The 11,637-nt window shown below is 38.4% G+C and overlaps 1 protein-coding gene and 2 pseudogenes across 1 annotated transcript; 1 reads left to right on the top strand and 2 right to left on the bottom strand.

The window, feature by feature from the left end:
- Window positions 1-935: 935 nt before the first annotated feature.
- LOC120173259 lies at window positions 936-2,845 on the bottom strand (annotated as a pseudogene).
- Window positions 2,846-3,241: 396 nt separating this feature from the next.
- Window positions 3,242-5,872, bottom strand: LOC120173281 (annotated as a pseudogene).
- A 3,846-nt stretch (window positions 5,873-9,718) lies between these two features.
- On the top strand, window positions 9,719-11,097 carry LOC120173253 (transcription factor MYB73-like). The gene has a single exon (XM_039180469.1). The coding sequence runs from the start codon at window positions 9,931-9,933 to the stop codon at window positions 10,804-10,806; it is 876 nt and encodes a 291-aa protein (XP_039036400.1). The 5' UTR covers window positions 9,719-9,930; the 3' UTR covers window positions 10,807-11,097.
- The last annotated feature ends 540 nt before the right edge of the window (window positions 11,098-11,637 follow it).

Below are 11,637 nucleotides of genomic sequence, written 5' to 3' on the forward strand. Positions count from 1 at the left end.
CTTGAAAGCAAAATGAATATTGAATGAAAATGGGCTTGAAATGCTCAAACTTGAGGTTTGATGCTTTCTCTTTGATTCTCTCTTGATTCTAGTTGCTTGATGTTTTTTCTTTTTGATCAATGGCTTCTAAGCTTGCTTAAATACACCTTGGATCACTTCTGAACGTTGGGGATAATTAGAGAAGATATTATAGCCGTTTTAGTGTGAAAACATTTAATAAAACAGCTTGGACAGTGGGGGGAATCGGTTCCCTCTCATAGGGAATCGGTTCCCTAAGTGTAAAATTCAAAATATTTCGACCGTTGAACAAGGGGGAATCGGTACCCCCTTGGGGGGGGAATCGGTTCCCTCCGAGCATTCTGGAAATCTCGGAGCCAAACCATTCAGGGGGGAATCGGTTCCTCCTATGGGGGGAATCGGTTCCCTCTGAGTAATCTGGAATTTTTGGCTTTGAATTGGTTCGAAATACTTTATAAAATATTTTGAAATTGTTTTATGATTAAAACTTAATTTTACACTTAAGTAAGGATCAAAAATGATTTTTGAAATATTTGGAGTAATGTTTTGATATTCGAATAGTTATATCGAATATACTTAGAAAATCATTTGGAAAATCTTAAAATTCATTTAACTTAATTTGTTATATCGAAATATTAAAATGTTTCAACACATTTCCGACACAAACATATCTGTCTACATTGTATTTAATGGCGTTGTAAGGATTCGCAATTAAGTTGAAAACTAAGAGCCCTGTCATTGCTAGAAAGAAAGGTGTTTTTTTTAAATACAGAACATAAGAAGAGAACATTTAGGGACTTTGCATAGCCTCTTGAGCAATAAGGTTAGCCTCTTGAACATTAAGGTCACAGTGTACTTTACCTATACAATCATATAGTCTTGAAAAAGGAAAACTAACTGAATGTGGTTGAATTAACTGAATAAAGGTAAAATTGATATAGTCAATAATATTTGACTCGCAGGCATATTCTGAACACACGCATTGCTAAGAATTCCAGCTGATGACTATAATATGTCCTGTCCTAAAACACTACTGGTTGAAACGATAGACACAGCTGTTAGATATATAATCTCAAACAGATGTTAGAAAAGACTTACATTTTGATTGCTGATCAGTCACTTATAAGAGGCGACGCACTGCAGTGGACATCAGAAGGCCTTTGCCTTTGAGACGATGTTCCAATTCCAGCAGCATCGACATCAATGTTCAAACTGTTTTTCCTCTTATGGGTTTCAAAGCTGCCTTTTTCTTCTGATATCTCACCAATTGGCTACCCCACTGATGCATCATGATCATCATCTGTAGCATATAAGATCCTTTGTATAGCCGCAACAATCTGCAAAATGTTGTAAAGCATTAAAATGGTGAACACTGTATTCTACTACTAACCCATGTTTTTTCCCTTTTCCAAAATACCGGCGAGTGTTCGATTTTAGGATTCTGGCTGAGAATCTCAATATCTCTCAACTTTCCAAAGTAGAAATCCCTCTCTTTCTCAAGAGAATCCACAGACAGCTTCAATTCCGTGATCTACGTTGTACGGGATAAGATAATACATCAGATTCTTTTTTATATTCACAAACCAATAATACTATCATTCCGTCTGCAGAATACCCAAGTTAACCATTCTTCGTAGGCAGCCAATGCCATGGATTGTTTGGATTGAGTCTTTGCTGCTACAATGGAAGGGTTCATGGATAAAGAAACATCATTGTTGCTCCTTCGAGCATGAGAAGATGGTGGTTGTGCATTGCTGTGATGCTGATTTCTTCCTTGCTTCCTTTCCTCCTTTAGCAGCCTCCCTCCTTTCTACTGGATTGTAACTAAATGAAATAGCAAAGACTCATTCATAGATCTTTTCACTTCTTATTCACGATATACAGAGCTACTAGGAAAAAATGAGCTTCAATGAAGCACTAAAACACTAAATAGGGAAATCATTTACTGTTAAAGTGTTATAAATCTGTGAAATTAGTGATGGCTGAAAGATTAGTATGAAGAAAATTAACACAAGACATAAAGAACAAGTTAGCCATACAAACAGCAACAGTAAGGTAGTCAACAGATTTGAGAAGGCCAATTATTAATTAAGTAACCTGAAATTAAACTGAAGAGAAACAATGCACAATGAGAACAGAAAACCCACAAAAGAAGGTCAAACAATTAAAATCATTTGCGGACTGAAAATAAAACTTTGAGAAGACCACACTTATGAAGACCGCCTCCATTGACAGAATCACAATATCTTTTCAGCCATTGCATGAACTCCAGATTATCAAGCGGCCTGCCTTTCACAAGCTTGCTCACTTCGATATGCTAAAACCACCAGAAAGTTAAATCAATATTCAAATCATTAAAAAAAATTAAAATTAAAAAAAAAAAAAACCTTAGTGATCTTGAATTTGTTAAAGACATCTTGAAGGACTTTGTAATTTTGAATCATCTCGTATTCATTTTTGGCTTCGAAGTTGACTTTGTGCATGGGCACCATTCCCGTGTGAATTGAATCCATCAGCTGGCAGTGAACTGCACCGGAACATGCCTGAAAAACGCACCGGGTCGAAAAAACTTGAACAAAATTCTTATTTTGTATTTTATAATAAAAAATTGGAGAGAGAGAAAAAACAGAAGAAATAAATCTCTTCGACTTTTGAGAGATTGAGATGGAGAGTGGAGTTGATCCAAGAAAGAATCTCAGATCGGCCGACGAAATAAGCCCCATCCATCATTCCATATTCGTCGCCATTGCTCTCAATTTTTTCTCTTCTTCTCCCGGAAAACAGAGCCTTTGCCTTTCTCTTGCTTTTAGTTTCCTTTTAACGGCTATGGGAGTTTGAAAGACTGGAGCATGGGTCCACTAAAAGTGGACCCATATGAAGCCCAAATTTATTGGGTATTCGTTTGAATAATATAATTTGGGTAAAATACCTAATTGGTTACCAATCTATCAGTTATTTTCTGTTTTCTTCACCAAATTATTATTTTTTTCAGAATAACGCCTAACGTTATATTTTGGTTCGTCATTTTTTTTTTACTTTTAATAAAATTGAACAGTATTTGTTAAAATAAATAGATAACACAAAAAAACCCATCGCCTTATTATGCCATTTCTAACTTAACCCACTTTGAAACAAAAAGTTTAGATAGAAAAAAAGAGCAGAATGAAAGCCTATAAGTCAATAATTACATACATTTCTGATTCCAAGGGCAGTCCGAATTTTAATCCAATGGTTTATTAGTATCCATAGTGGTGTGAAGATGGGATTTTGTCAAGCATTTGCAAGGCTTCTTTCATGGTGGGTCTCTTTTGTGGTATTGGAGATGCACAATGGTAGCCTAACTTGAAACAAGCCAGCAATGCATCCTCTTTGCCTTCTAAACCCCAACGAATCCCCGCATCAGCCATTCTCAATGCCTTGTTTTGGTCCTCAACCTCTACCCCATTCCGTTGCCCCAACTCATCCACTACTATAACTTTCCCCGTCAGAAGCTCAAGCAAAATCATCCCAAATGCATACACGTCCCACTTCGGGTTGGGCTTGAGGCTCCGAAGCGACTCCGGGGAAATGTAAGGCAATATACCGAATGAGCTTGGGCTTGGGCTCGGAGTTGGACTAGGACCAACTAGTTCTTGGAAGCTATCCCTCGACGCCATTGACCTCATGCTACCGAAATTTCGAACCGACATCCCTTCTTTGGAGCTCGTATTGCCCGTTACGAGCCTCTCGAGAACGAAATCTCCGATCTTGGGCTTCATGTTATAGCCTAAGAGGATATTGCTGAGCTTCAAATTGGTATGCACGTGTATTTTCTCGTGGATATACGCTAGACCACGGCCACACCTTTAGCAATCTTTAGCCGAGTCTCCCATTGAAGATAACAGGGTGAAGAACCAACTTTTCCTGGGGGGGGGGGGGGGGGGAAATAACAAAAAATAACAAAACTAAACAAGTGTAAACGGTAGAATTAATAAACTGAGATAACAAAGATGGGTCGTTTTCTTATGTATACGTCAATCGTTGTTTGACTTCTCACATGTACGGACGATAACGTTTTAGTTAAACCTACTATACCGTCATGACGTGCCCATGTTTATGACCTTTCAAAGTTCAAAAGGAGGGAGAAGAACTCACTGTTATAACGAGCGTTGGCGAGGCTGCCATTTGGTTCAAAATCGTAGATAATGAGCTTTTCATCGACTCCCCAATAGAACCCACGGACCCTGACCAAATTGGGGTGAACCAGTTTAGCATGGCTCGAACCTGGGTCTCGAAATCCTTGAAACGGTCCACACACCGATCCGTTGGACTGCAAACGAGGATCCGTCTTCGAGCACGGCTTTGTACATGATATTAGGCCCCGTGGCACCTAATACGTATGCTGACGCTTTGAGTAACGTGTCTAGGTCGAGCTTCTTTTCCCCATCGACGGTCACAAATGTCCCTTTCTTGTCATGTTCTTGCTCTTGCTGCTGTTGATAATCTTCTTCTTCGGTGCCGGATTCATCTTCGTACTCTCCTCTCATTCTCAAACAAGACCATCTCGAAAACCCTCTTGGTTCCAAGGATGGAGACGTTAAAGACCGATTGTCTTGGGCTGTATTAGCTTCTTGCTTCAGCGTAGTCTCGAGTAGTACTCTCTTTTTGGACTTTATTCTGTTGATGAGAAAGAAAACCATGATTATGAACCCAATCCCTGCTACATCTCCGACTATGATTGCCACTATTGTCCCTGGTTTGAACTTGTTTGGTGGTGATTTTTTAGCTCCGGTGTCCGGTGTCTTCGGGATGGCCGCTATTGCAAGTGGGGAAGTTGGTGAAGGACTTGGACAATCACGCTTCGTTACTTTTCCACACAGAAGCGGATTCCCGGAAAAAGACTCGGATTCACTGCTCTTGAAAACAACGGAATCCGGGATTTCTCCCGTGAGATTATTGAAAGAAAGATCAACGGTGGCTTTACCAGGAATTTTCTCGGTGAATTCCGGCGGGATTTCTCCGGAAAGTCTGTTGTAAGTGACGTTGAAGTACTTGAGATTGTTGCCCCCGAATTTACGAGGCAAAGAGCCTTGGATGAGATTGGAAGAGAGATCTAAAACCTGAACTGATTGAAACCCAGTTGGAAGATTGCCTGAAAAATAACTGTTCTTCAAAGAAACAACGGTTAAATTCAGTATAGTAGTGAGACTTGCAGGCAAAGTACCCGTCAATAAATTGTCGGAGAGGTTAAGAACTTGCAGGTTTAGCAAAGTTCCGATCGTTTCCGGTATTCCTCCAGCTATCAAATTATTCGACAAGTCAAGAAAACGAAGCTTGGTCGAATTGAAGAACGAAACAGGAAGAGACCCATTTAGTGAATTTTTGGAAAGATCAAGACTACGAAGGTGCTCAAGCATGCCCAAATCGGATGAAATCGAACCAAGAAGCTGACATGTCGGAAGATACAAGCCCGTAACTCGAAGGTATCCATCAATGTAGTCACAGGCTACTCCGTTCCAAGCACAAGGCGTCTGGTTAAAATAATTCCAGCTTTGTAGAACGTTTAAAGGATCACTGAGAATCAAGTACCTGAAAGAAAGGAAGAGAACCCCATCTGTGTTCGGCCCCAGAGACTGAACCATGAGAAACTCAAGAACAAAGAGAACTCTCCGCCATGAATGGAGTTTAAAACTGAGGAAGGAGTTCATGGTTTCTCGTACCGAGTTACTGACCACACATTTCTTGTATGAAGAGAGAAAGGGAAGAGAGACAAACAGAGATGGTAACTAAGAGAAATAACTGAGAGTTTCATTTATGTCCATGAAGTTGCAGAGAGACCATGTGATGAAACAAAAAAGCCAAGAAAATACACAGCTCCATAACACAAACTTGACTCATATCGCCAAATATGTTCTGGATTGGCTGCTCTCTGTGTGAATATTTAAGGTTTGATAAAAAATATGATTATTGATTAATGATATCACGGTTAGTGTTATGAGTAATAAATAAATAAACAAATACAATCAAGTACCAGCTACATGCTACTCGATCATCATCGTCATAATAATAATAGAATGGCATCTTTGCTACAAGACATCAATGTAAGATCATAACAATAGAAATTGCCTGCTACGGTCCAATATTCCTTGAATAAGCTTAAGGTGGGATTTCTTTTTCCACTCACTAAAATGGGTCCATTTTTTTATTGGTTACAAAGACAAGGGAATGAGCACATATTCCTTAAATCTCGATTGGTCTACGTCATATGGTTCAATAATTTTCATGTTTTGTCAAATTTAGATGATTGTGTCTGAGACATATACTGTGTGCGTTTCCATTGAACCTCGTCTATTGCTCGGGAAAATTAAACAGAATTTGGGAATGGAAAATGAATCAAAAACTTTGATGGCCAACATTATATTGTGTAGGGCTCCCTCTAAAATATCGGTATCCTCCAGAGCGTCATTAAATCTTCATTCATTTCTCCATCCTTCCCAAAAATTTGACCCTCTGGTGAGCCCTTTGCATGGTGAAATCATTACGTTTACATCTATATACGTGAAATATGAATATCCCCGAATAAATTGATTTGACCAGGGCCCCAGTAATCAACTACCAGTGCTAAAATAAATGGCCCATGTTATATATTTTTTTCCAGGTGGATGAAAATTAACTTTTGGAAAGGTAAATCTGGATTCACTAGAGCCTTGCATCAAGGATTTGGACAGCTTGGCAATTAACATCATCCATCAGTTAAAAAGATGGGGAAAGGTACAGAATTTACATTTTGCACATCATGTCTCCTACACTATCACTTTCCACCTTTTCGCTTTCGGATGAAATTTCCGGAATCGTTCTCTTGAATGGAATACTGAACAAACTAGGAAAACAGTGGAATTAGGTGAAAACAAACAAGTGTGACCTTTAGGTTAAAATAATACCCTGAAAAATCTACATTCCCAAAGCTATATTTCCGAATAATATATCAAACAAATAAATATATTGCACCTGTGTATCAATTATAAATTCTAAGCATCTATCAAATTCAAGATACGATGGTGCAAACAATTCACCCCAAAGGTTAATTTAAAAAAAAATCAAAGAGTGGCAGTTTTTTAGTATGATTTGAAAGGGTAAGTATTAGTAATTTTGTTCTGATGCGATGCCAGAATATAACAAACCAAGAAGTTATTGCCGTTGTCCCTACATTAAAAGCTTTCCGATGAGAAAACTGCTATCTATGAGTTGAAACAACTCGGGAAAAACAGACAAATAGCATTGCTTGATTAAAAATATGAACAGTTTTGCTTGTGTAAGTGCGAGTCATGCCAACTCCTGCCTTTCTCTTCTTTTTTACTGAATCCTCACAGTTTCATTGGAATTTGGAAACTACCATAGAAAGGAAACAAAAATCGTTTTGACAGCCAAACGTGTATCCAGAAGGTTGAAGAACATTATTGAAGGAGTTGTACATATTTTCAAACGCAAGGTTTGGCCAAAAATTACTTGCACACCTTAATTAATGCGTGCAACAAATAATTGAGCTCTTTTCCCTTTCTATTGATATTCGATAGACAATGGCTGGGTTGATTTGGCTTTGGTGGGACAATGGGAAAATGGGGTGTGTGTGTTTTACTACTGAAACAAGAAAAAGGGTAGGGTAATGGAATGAAGAAAGTAAAATCCAATCTGTAATCCCACATGCTTACCCACTTGTTCTTGATCACTCTGTTAGGGTCAGTGTCTCGTAGACCCAACTTTTTACAGGCAGCTTGTCAACGGGGTGGTTGGGATCGCCAGCATTTCCTTTTCTTCTTTTAGGGGTATTGGGGTCAGTCCCTCGTTGGGATAAGGGAACATTATTTAAGAATTTCTAAGTTTTATGCAGTTAGATTTCGTAATAATTCATAATATGATTTGTTTACTTGTAAGGTACAGGTATAGCGCTCCAAAATAAGCAGGGATCGGGATATATAAGTGGATGCGCTGCATGCTCTGTTTTTATGTTTTATATGAACAGAACAATAGATTCGTGACAAATTAATATCAGAATCGATCTTTAACTATTTACTCCGAGTGAAATAGATAGAATGAATAGATTCGGTTACTGGTCCCAGCCTCCCACCAAGCTTTATCTTGTGGGGCTGCCCATAACCATGAAAACAAATAGGTGGTCGAATGTTGCTGCTTAAACTACGGAAGGACAGGGTATGGGTTCCATCAAAATGGGTTAGTCTCGCTATGGCCCAACTCAAAAGTTGATGCTTTCAATTGCCCAATGACTTCATACTTCTTCCTCAAAACTTGAATAAATTTTTACATGACCTTATTCACCATCTCATCTATAATCCCGATTGGGGTTAGATGAATATACATTACATTTATTTTTTATATCATATTTTCTTATGAAATAAAAATTTTCAAATCATTAACTTTTTCTTCGCTACCTCATCCTCTTCTCCCATCATCAAACATTAAATCTTCATAGTTTATTCTACTTCTCGCTACATATATCTGTAAAAATATAATCCATGTTGATGCTATCATTGAATCCCTTCCAAGAATTTAACTAATCCATCCTTTTAAAATGCAAAGATTCCATTAAACACTTATACATCACGTTAAAGATTTTTCGGTTGAAGCTGGAAAAAGTTCACCGGACTAGAGCGGGATGAAAGAGGTATTGGGATTTAAATCACAATCACTGCACTGCCATTTTCAAAGCAAGTGAGTAGCATTGGATGCTAACCCTAAAATAGCATAAACATAATTTGTGAAGGTTGATATATTATCTCCTGATATTAATATTTTTGGAGAGCATATTGTAGGATATAATAAGAATTCAAAAAGTATATTGATCTTACAATGATACATTTAAAATTTTATGGGTCACCAAAGAATCAAAGAAATTGTAGAAATTTATAATTTTTTATAATTATGTAGGGAGAAGTAGAGCATATATTTTTTCTCGTTTTCTATTAATTATGTTGTAATTTTAGTTTTATTTTTCTAATAATTCTAATAGTTCATCAGAAGGGACGTCGACACAGATTATCCGAATGTAGAAAATAAATGTGATTTGTAGTTTTTTAATCAGTTAAAGATCATAAATGAGACGAACAAACAGGGACTGAGCTATATAGAGCGGGGGTTCTTGCTTCTCCCAAAACTTTTGATTTAATAGTATTTTAAGTCTTTATTAATTTAAATTTAAGTAAAATTAGACTTTTGATTGATCTTCAAATTTTTAAATTAAATACAAAATAAATTCTTATTATTTTGAACTTAATATATTGTCCCTTTTAATATTTGATTTTGACTCCAAGGTTTGTAAAATAACTTATCCAAAATTTAATTTTCAATGTTGAGACCCCTATGTTTCTTCTCAATGCAGCCGAGTTTAATTCCATCAATTGCTGATCCTCATGGTTTGTGGCATCACTGCATGCATAGCCTTCATTGCAACTGGTCGCAGATTAAGTTTGTTCAGAAATGAAGGCAGCTCCGCTACGTGCAGAGATTTAATTCTCATTTTTTTCCATCTTCTTTTTGAGCAGTAAATAAAAAAAATTGTGTATTTATAAACACGGAGAGACTGGGATAGACGAATAGACGATCCCTTGTTAGAGGTCCCAAAAAGTTTTTTTTTTTAAAAAAAGCTTAAACGACGGAGAGAAGATATTAAGAGGGTGAGAGCAGTTCAAATTTAACGCGTGTCAGTTATCCAGCTGTATCCAAAACAACATTTCCGCTAACCGCCTAAATGGACCACTCGGTAGCCACAGCGCTCTGCTTGTCTTTACAAGTCCAACCGACTACTTCATCTCCTCTCTTATATATCTCCGCCATCGTCTCGCTCCCCCTGCCTCCCCTTAATTAAACCCTCGATAATCATCGAATTTTCCTTTTGCATTGCTTTTAATCTTGATTTCTATGAATGTAACCGGCGTATCAAACGGAAAAGAAATGGATCGGATCAAAGGCCCGTGGAGCCCCAACGAAGATAACTTGCTCCAAGAACTGGTCCAAAAGCACGGACCCAGAAACTGGTCTTTGATGGGCAAATCAATCCCGGGTCGATCCGGAAAATCCTGTCGTCTCCGATGGTGCAACCAACTGTCCCCCCAAGTTCAGCACCGGGCCTTCACCGCCGAAGAAGACGAGGTCATCATTCGTGCGCATGCCAGGTTCGGTAACAAGTGGGCAACCATAGCTCGACTCCTCGACGGCCGTACCGACAACGCCATTAGAAACCACTGGAACACGACGCTGAAACGTAAGTGCCTGTCGGTTGGGGAAGAGACTAAATATATATATAAAGATGGGTATGATGGTAATTTGGAAGGGGAAGAGGGACAGCCGTTGAAAAGAGCGGTGAGTGCTGGGCAGTATAGGAGCCCGGGAAGCCCTTCCGGATCCGGTGTGAGCGATTCCAGTGTTCCCGATTTATCATCTTCGCCATCGTACAAGCCCATCCAAAGGACGACCGTAGGGGTTAAGATTGACTTTGACGTGAACGCTATACCAGCCGGGTTCGAAGCGGCGGCGTCTTGCAACGATCCACCGACCTCGCTGAGTCTCTCATTAAGGGGGGCCGAGTCAAGCGAGGTGTCAACACACCCAGTCACAGAGTCAACTCAGAAGATAAACGAATGGAAAGATGAAGAAAGGGAAGGTGAGGTGAGGAGATTCAGAACGGAATTTATGGCGGTGGTTCAAGAGATGATAAGGGTGGAGGTGAGGAATTGCATGGCGCAGGTGCAACAGCAAAACGGTGCAGTTTCAGGCGGAGGGACGGGATGTGTATGAGTGGCGGATTTAGGAAGGTGGCTTTCAACCGAGTTGGTCTGAGTCTGACTCAGATCGAGAAAATTTCTTCAGGAAAGTGGTAGGATGTAAAAAAAAACGAAAGCTTCCTTAAATATCACTCGAGTCTCTCTCTCAAGAGTAATAAAAATTTAGATAATTTTCTCCATGTATGGAAATATTTCGATTCAGACTATTCATTTCAAAGCGGTTGATAATGGTGGTTGGAGGGTGAAGTGTCACCCAAAACATCTTCCATCATCCAAATCCATGTATATTATATGTAGACACATTTTTTCGTCCGATAATTTTTGTTATTATATTATAATTTTATTTTATTTTGGTTTTGTTATGTTATTTTATTTTATGTTATTTTGTTGATAATTATATAGTAATGTAGCATGACAAATAGATAATAAAATATGGTAAGGTGTCAGTTTTGAACTTTTTAAATATATATATTATATTATTATTAAGTTTAGTGTTACTTATTTTTTTTACATATTATATGATTGTACGCCTAACAGAATATTGATCCAACGGTCTGGATTTGCACGCATAAGATGCACGCCTGAAAAACTGCATGGATGTACCTGCAATAAACGGGAAAAAAAGTTCTCTCATCCACGCATGGTTACATGGAAGTTATCAGGAGTTAACCAAAAAAATCGCGAGCCTCGTTATCATGCACAGAACCGAAAAAACGAGGGGAAACCATTCGGAAAGGGGAGTGATAAAAACCGAATAAAATAGTTTGTTAGGGGGACACTCATGATGGAAAAACCAGGGAAGAAAAATAACGTAAAAAACAAGGTTTCTTCTCTCTCAATTCCT

This window comes from Hibiscus syriacus, unplaced genomic scaffold (genome assembly GCF_006381635.1).
Source record: "Hibiscus syriacus cultivar Baekdansim isolate YM2019G1 unplaced genomic scaffold, ASM638163v2 tig00111942_pilon, whole genome shotgun sequence".
NCBI classification, from domain to species: domain Eukaryota; kingdom Viridiplantae; phylum Streptophyta; class Magnoliopsida; order Malvales; family Malvaceae; genus Hibiscus; species Hibiscus syriacus.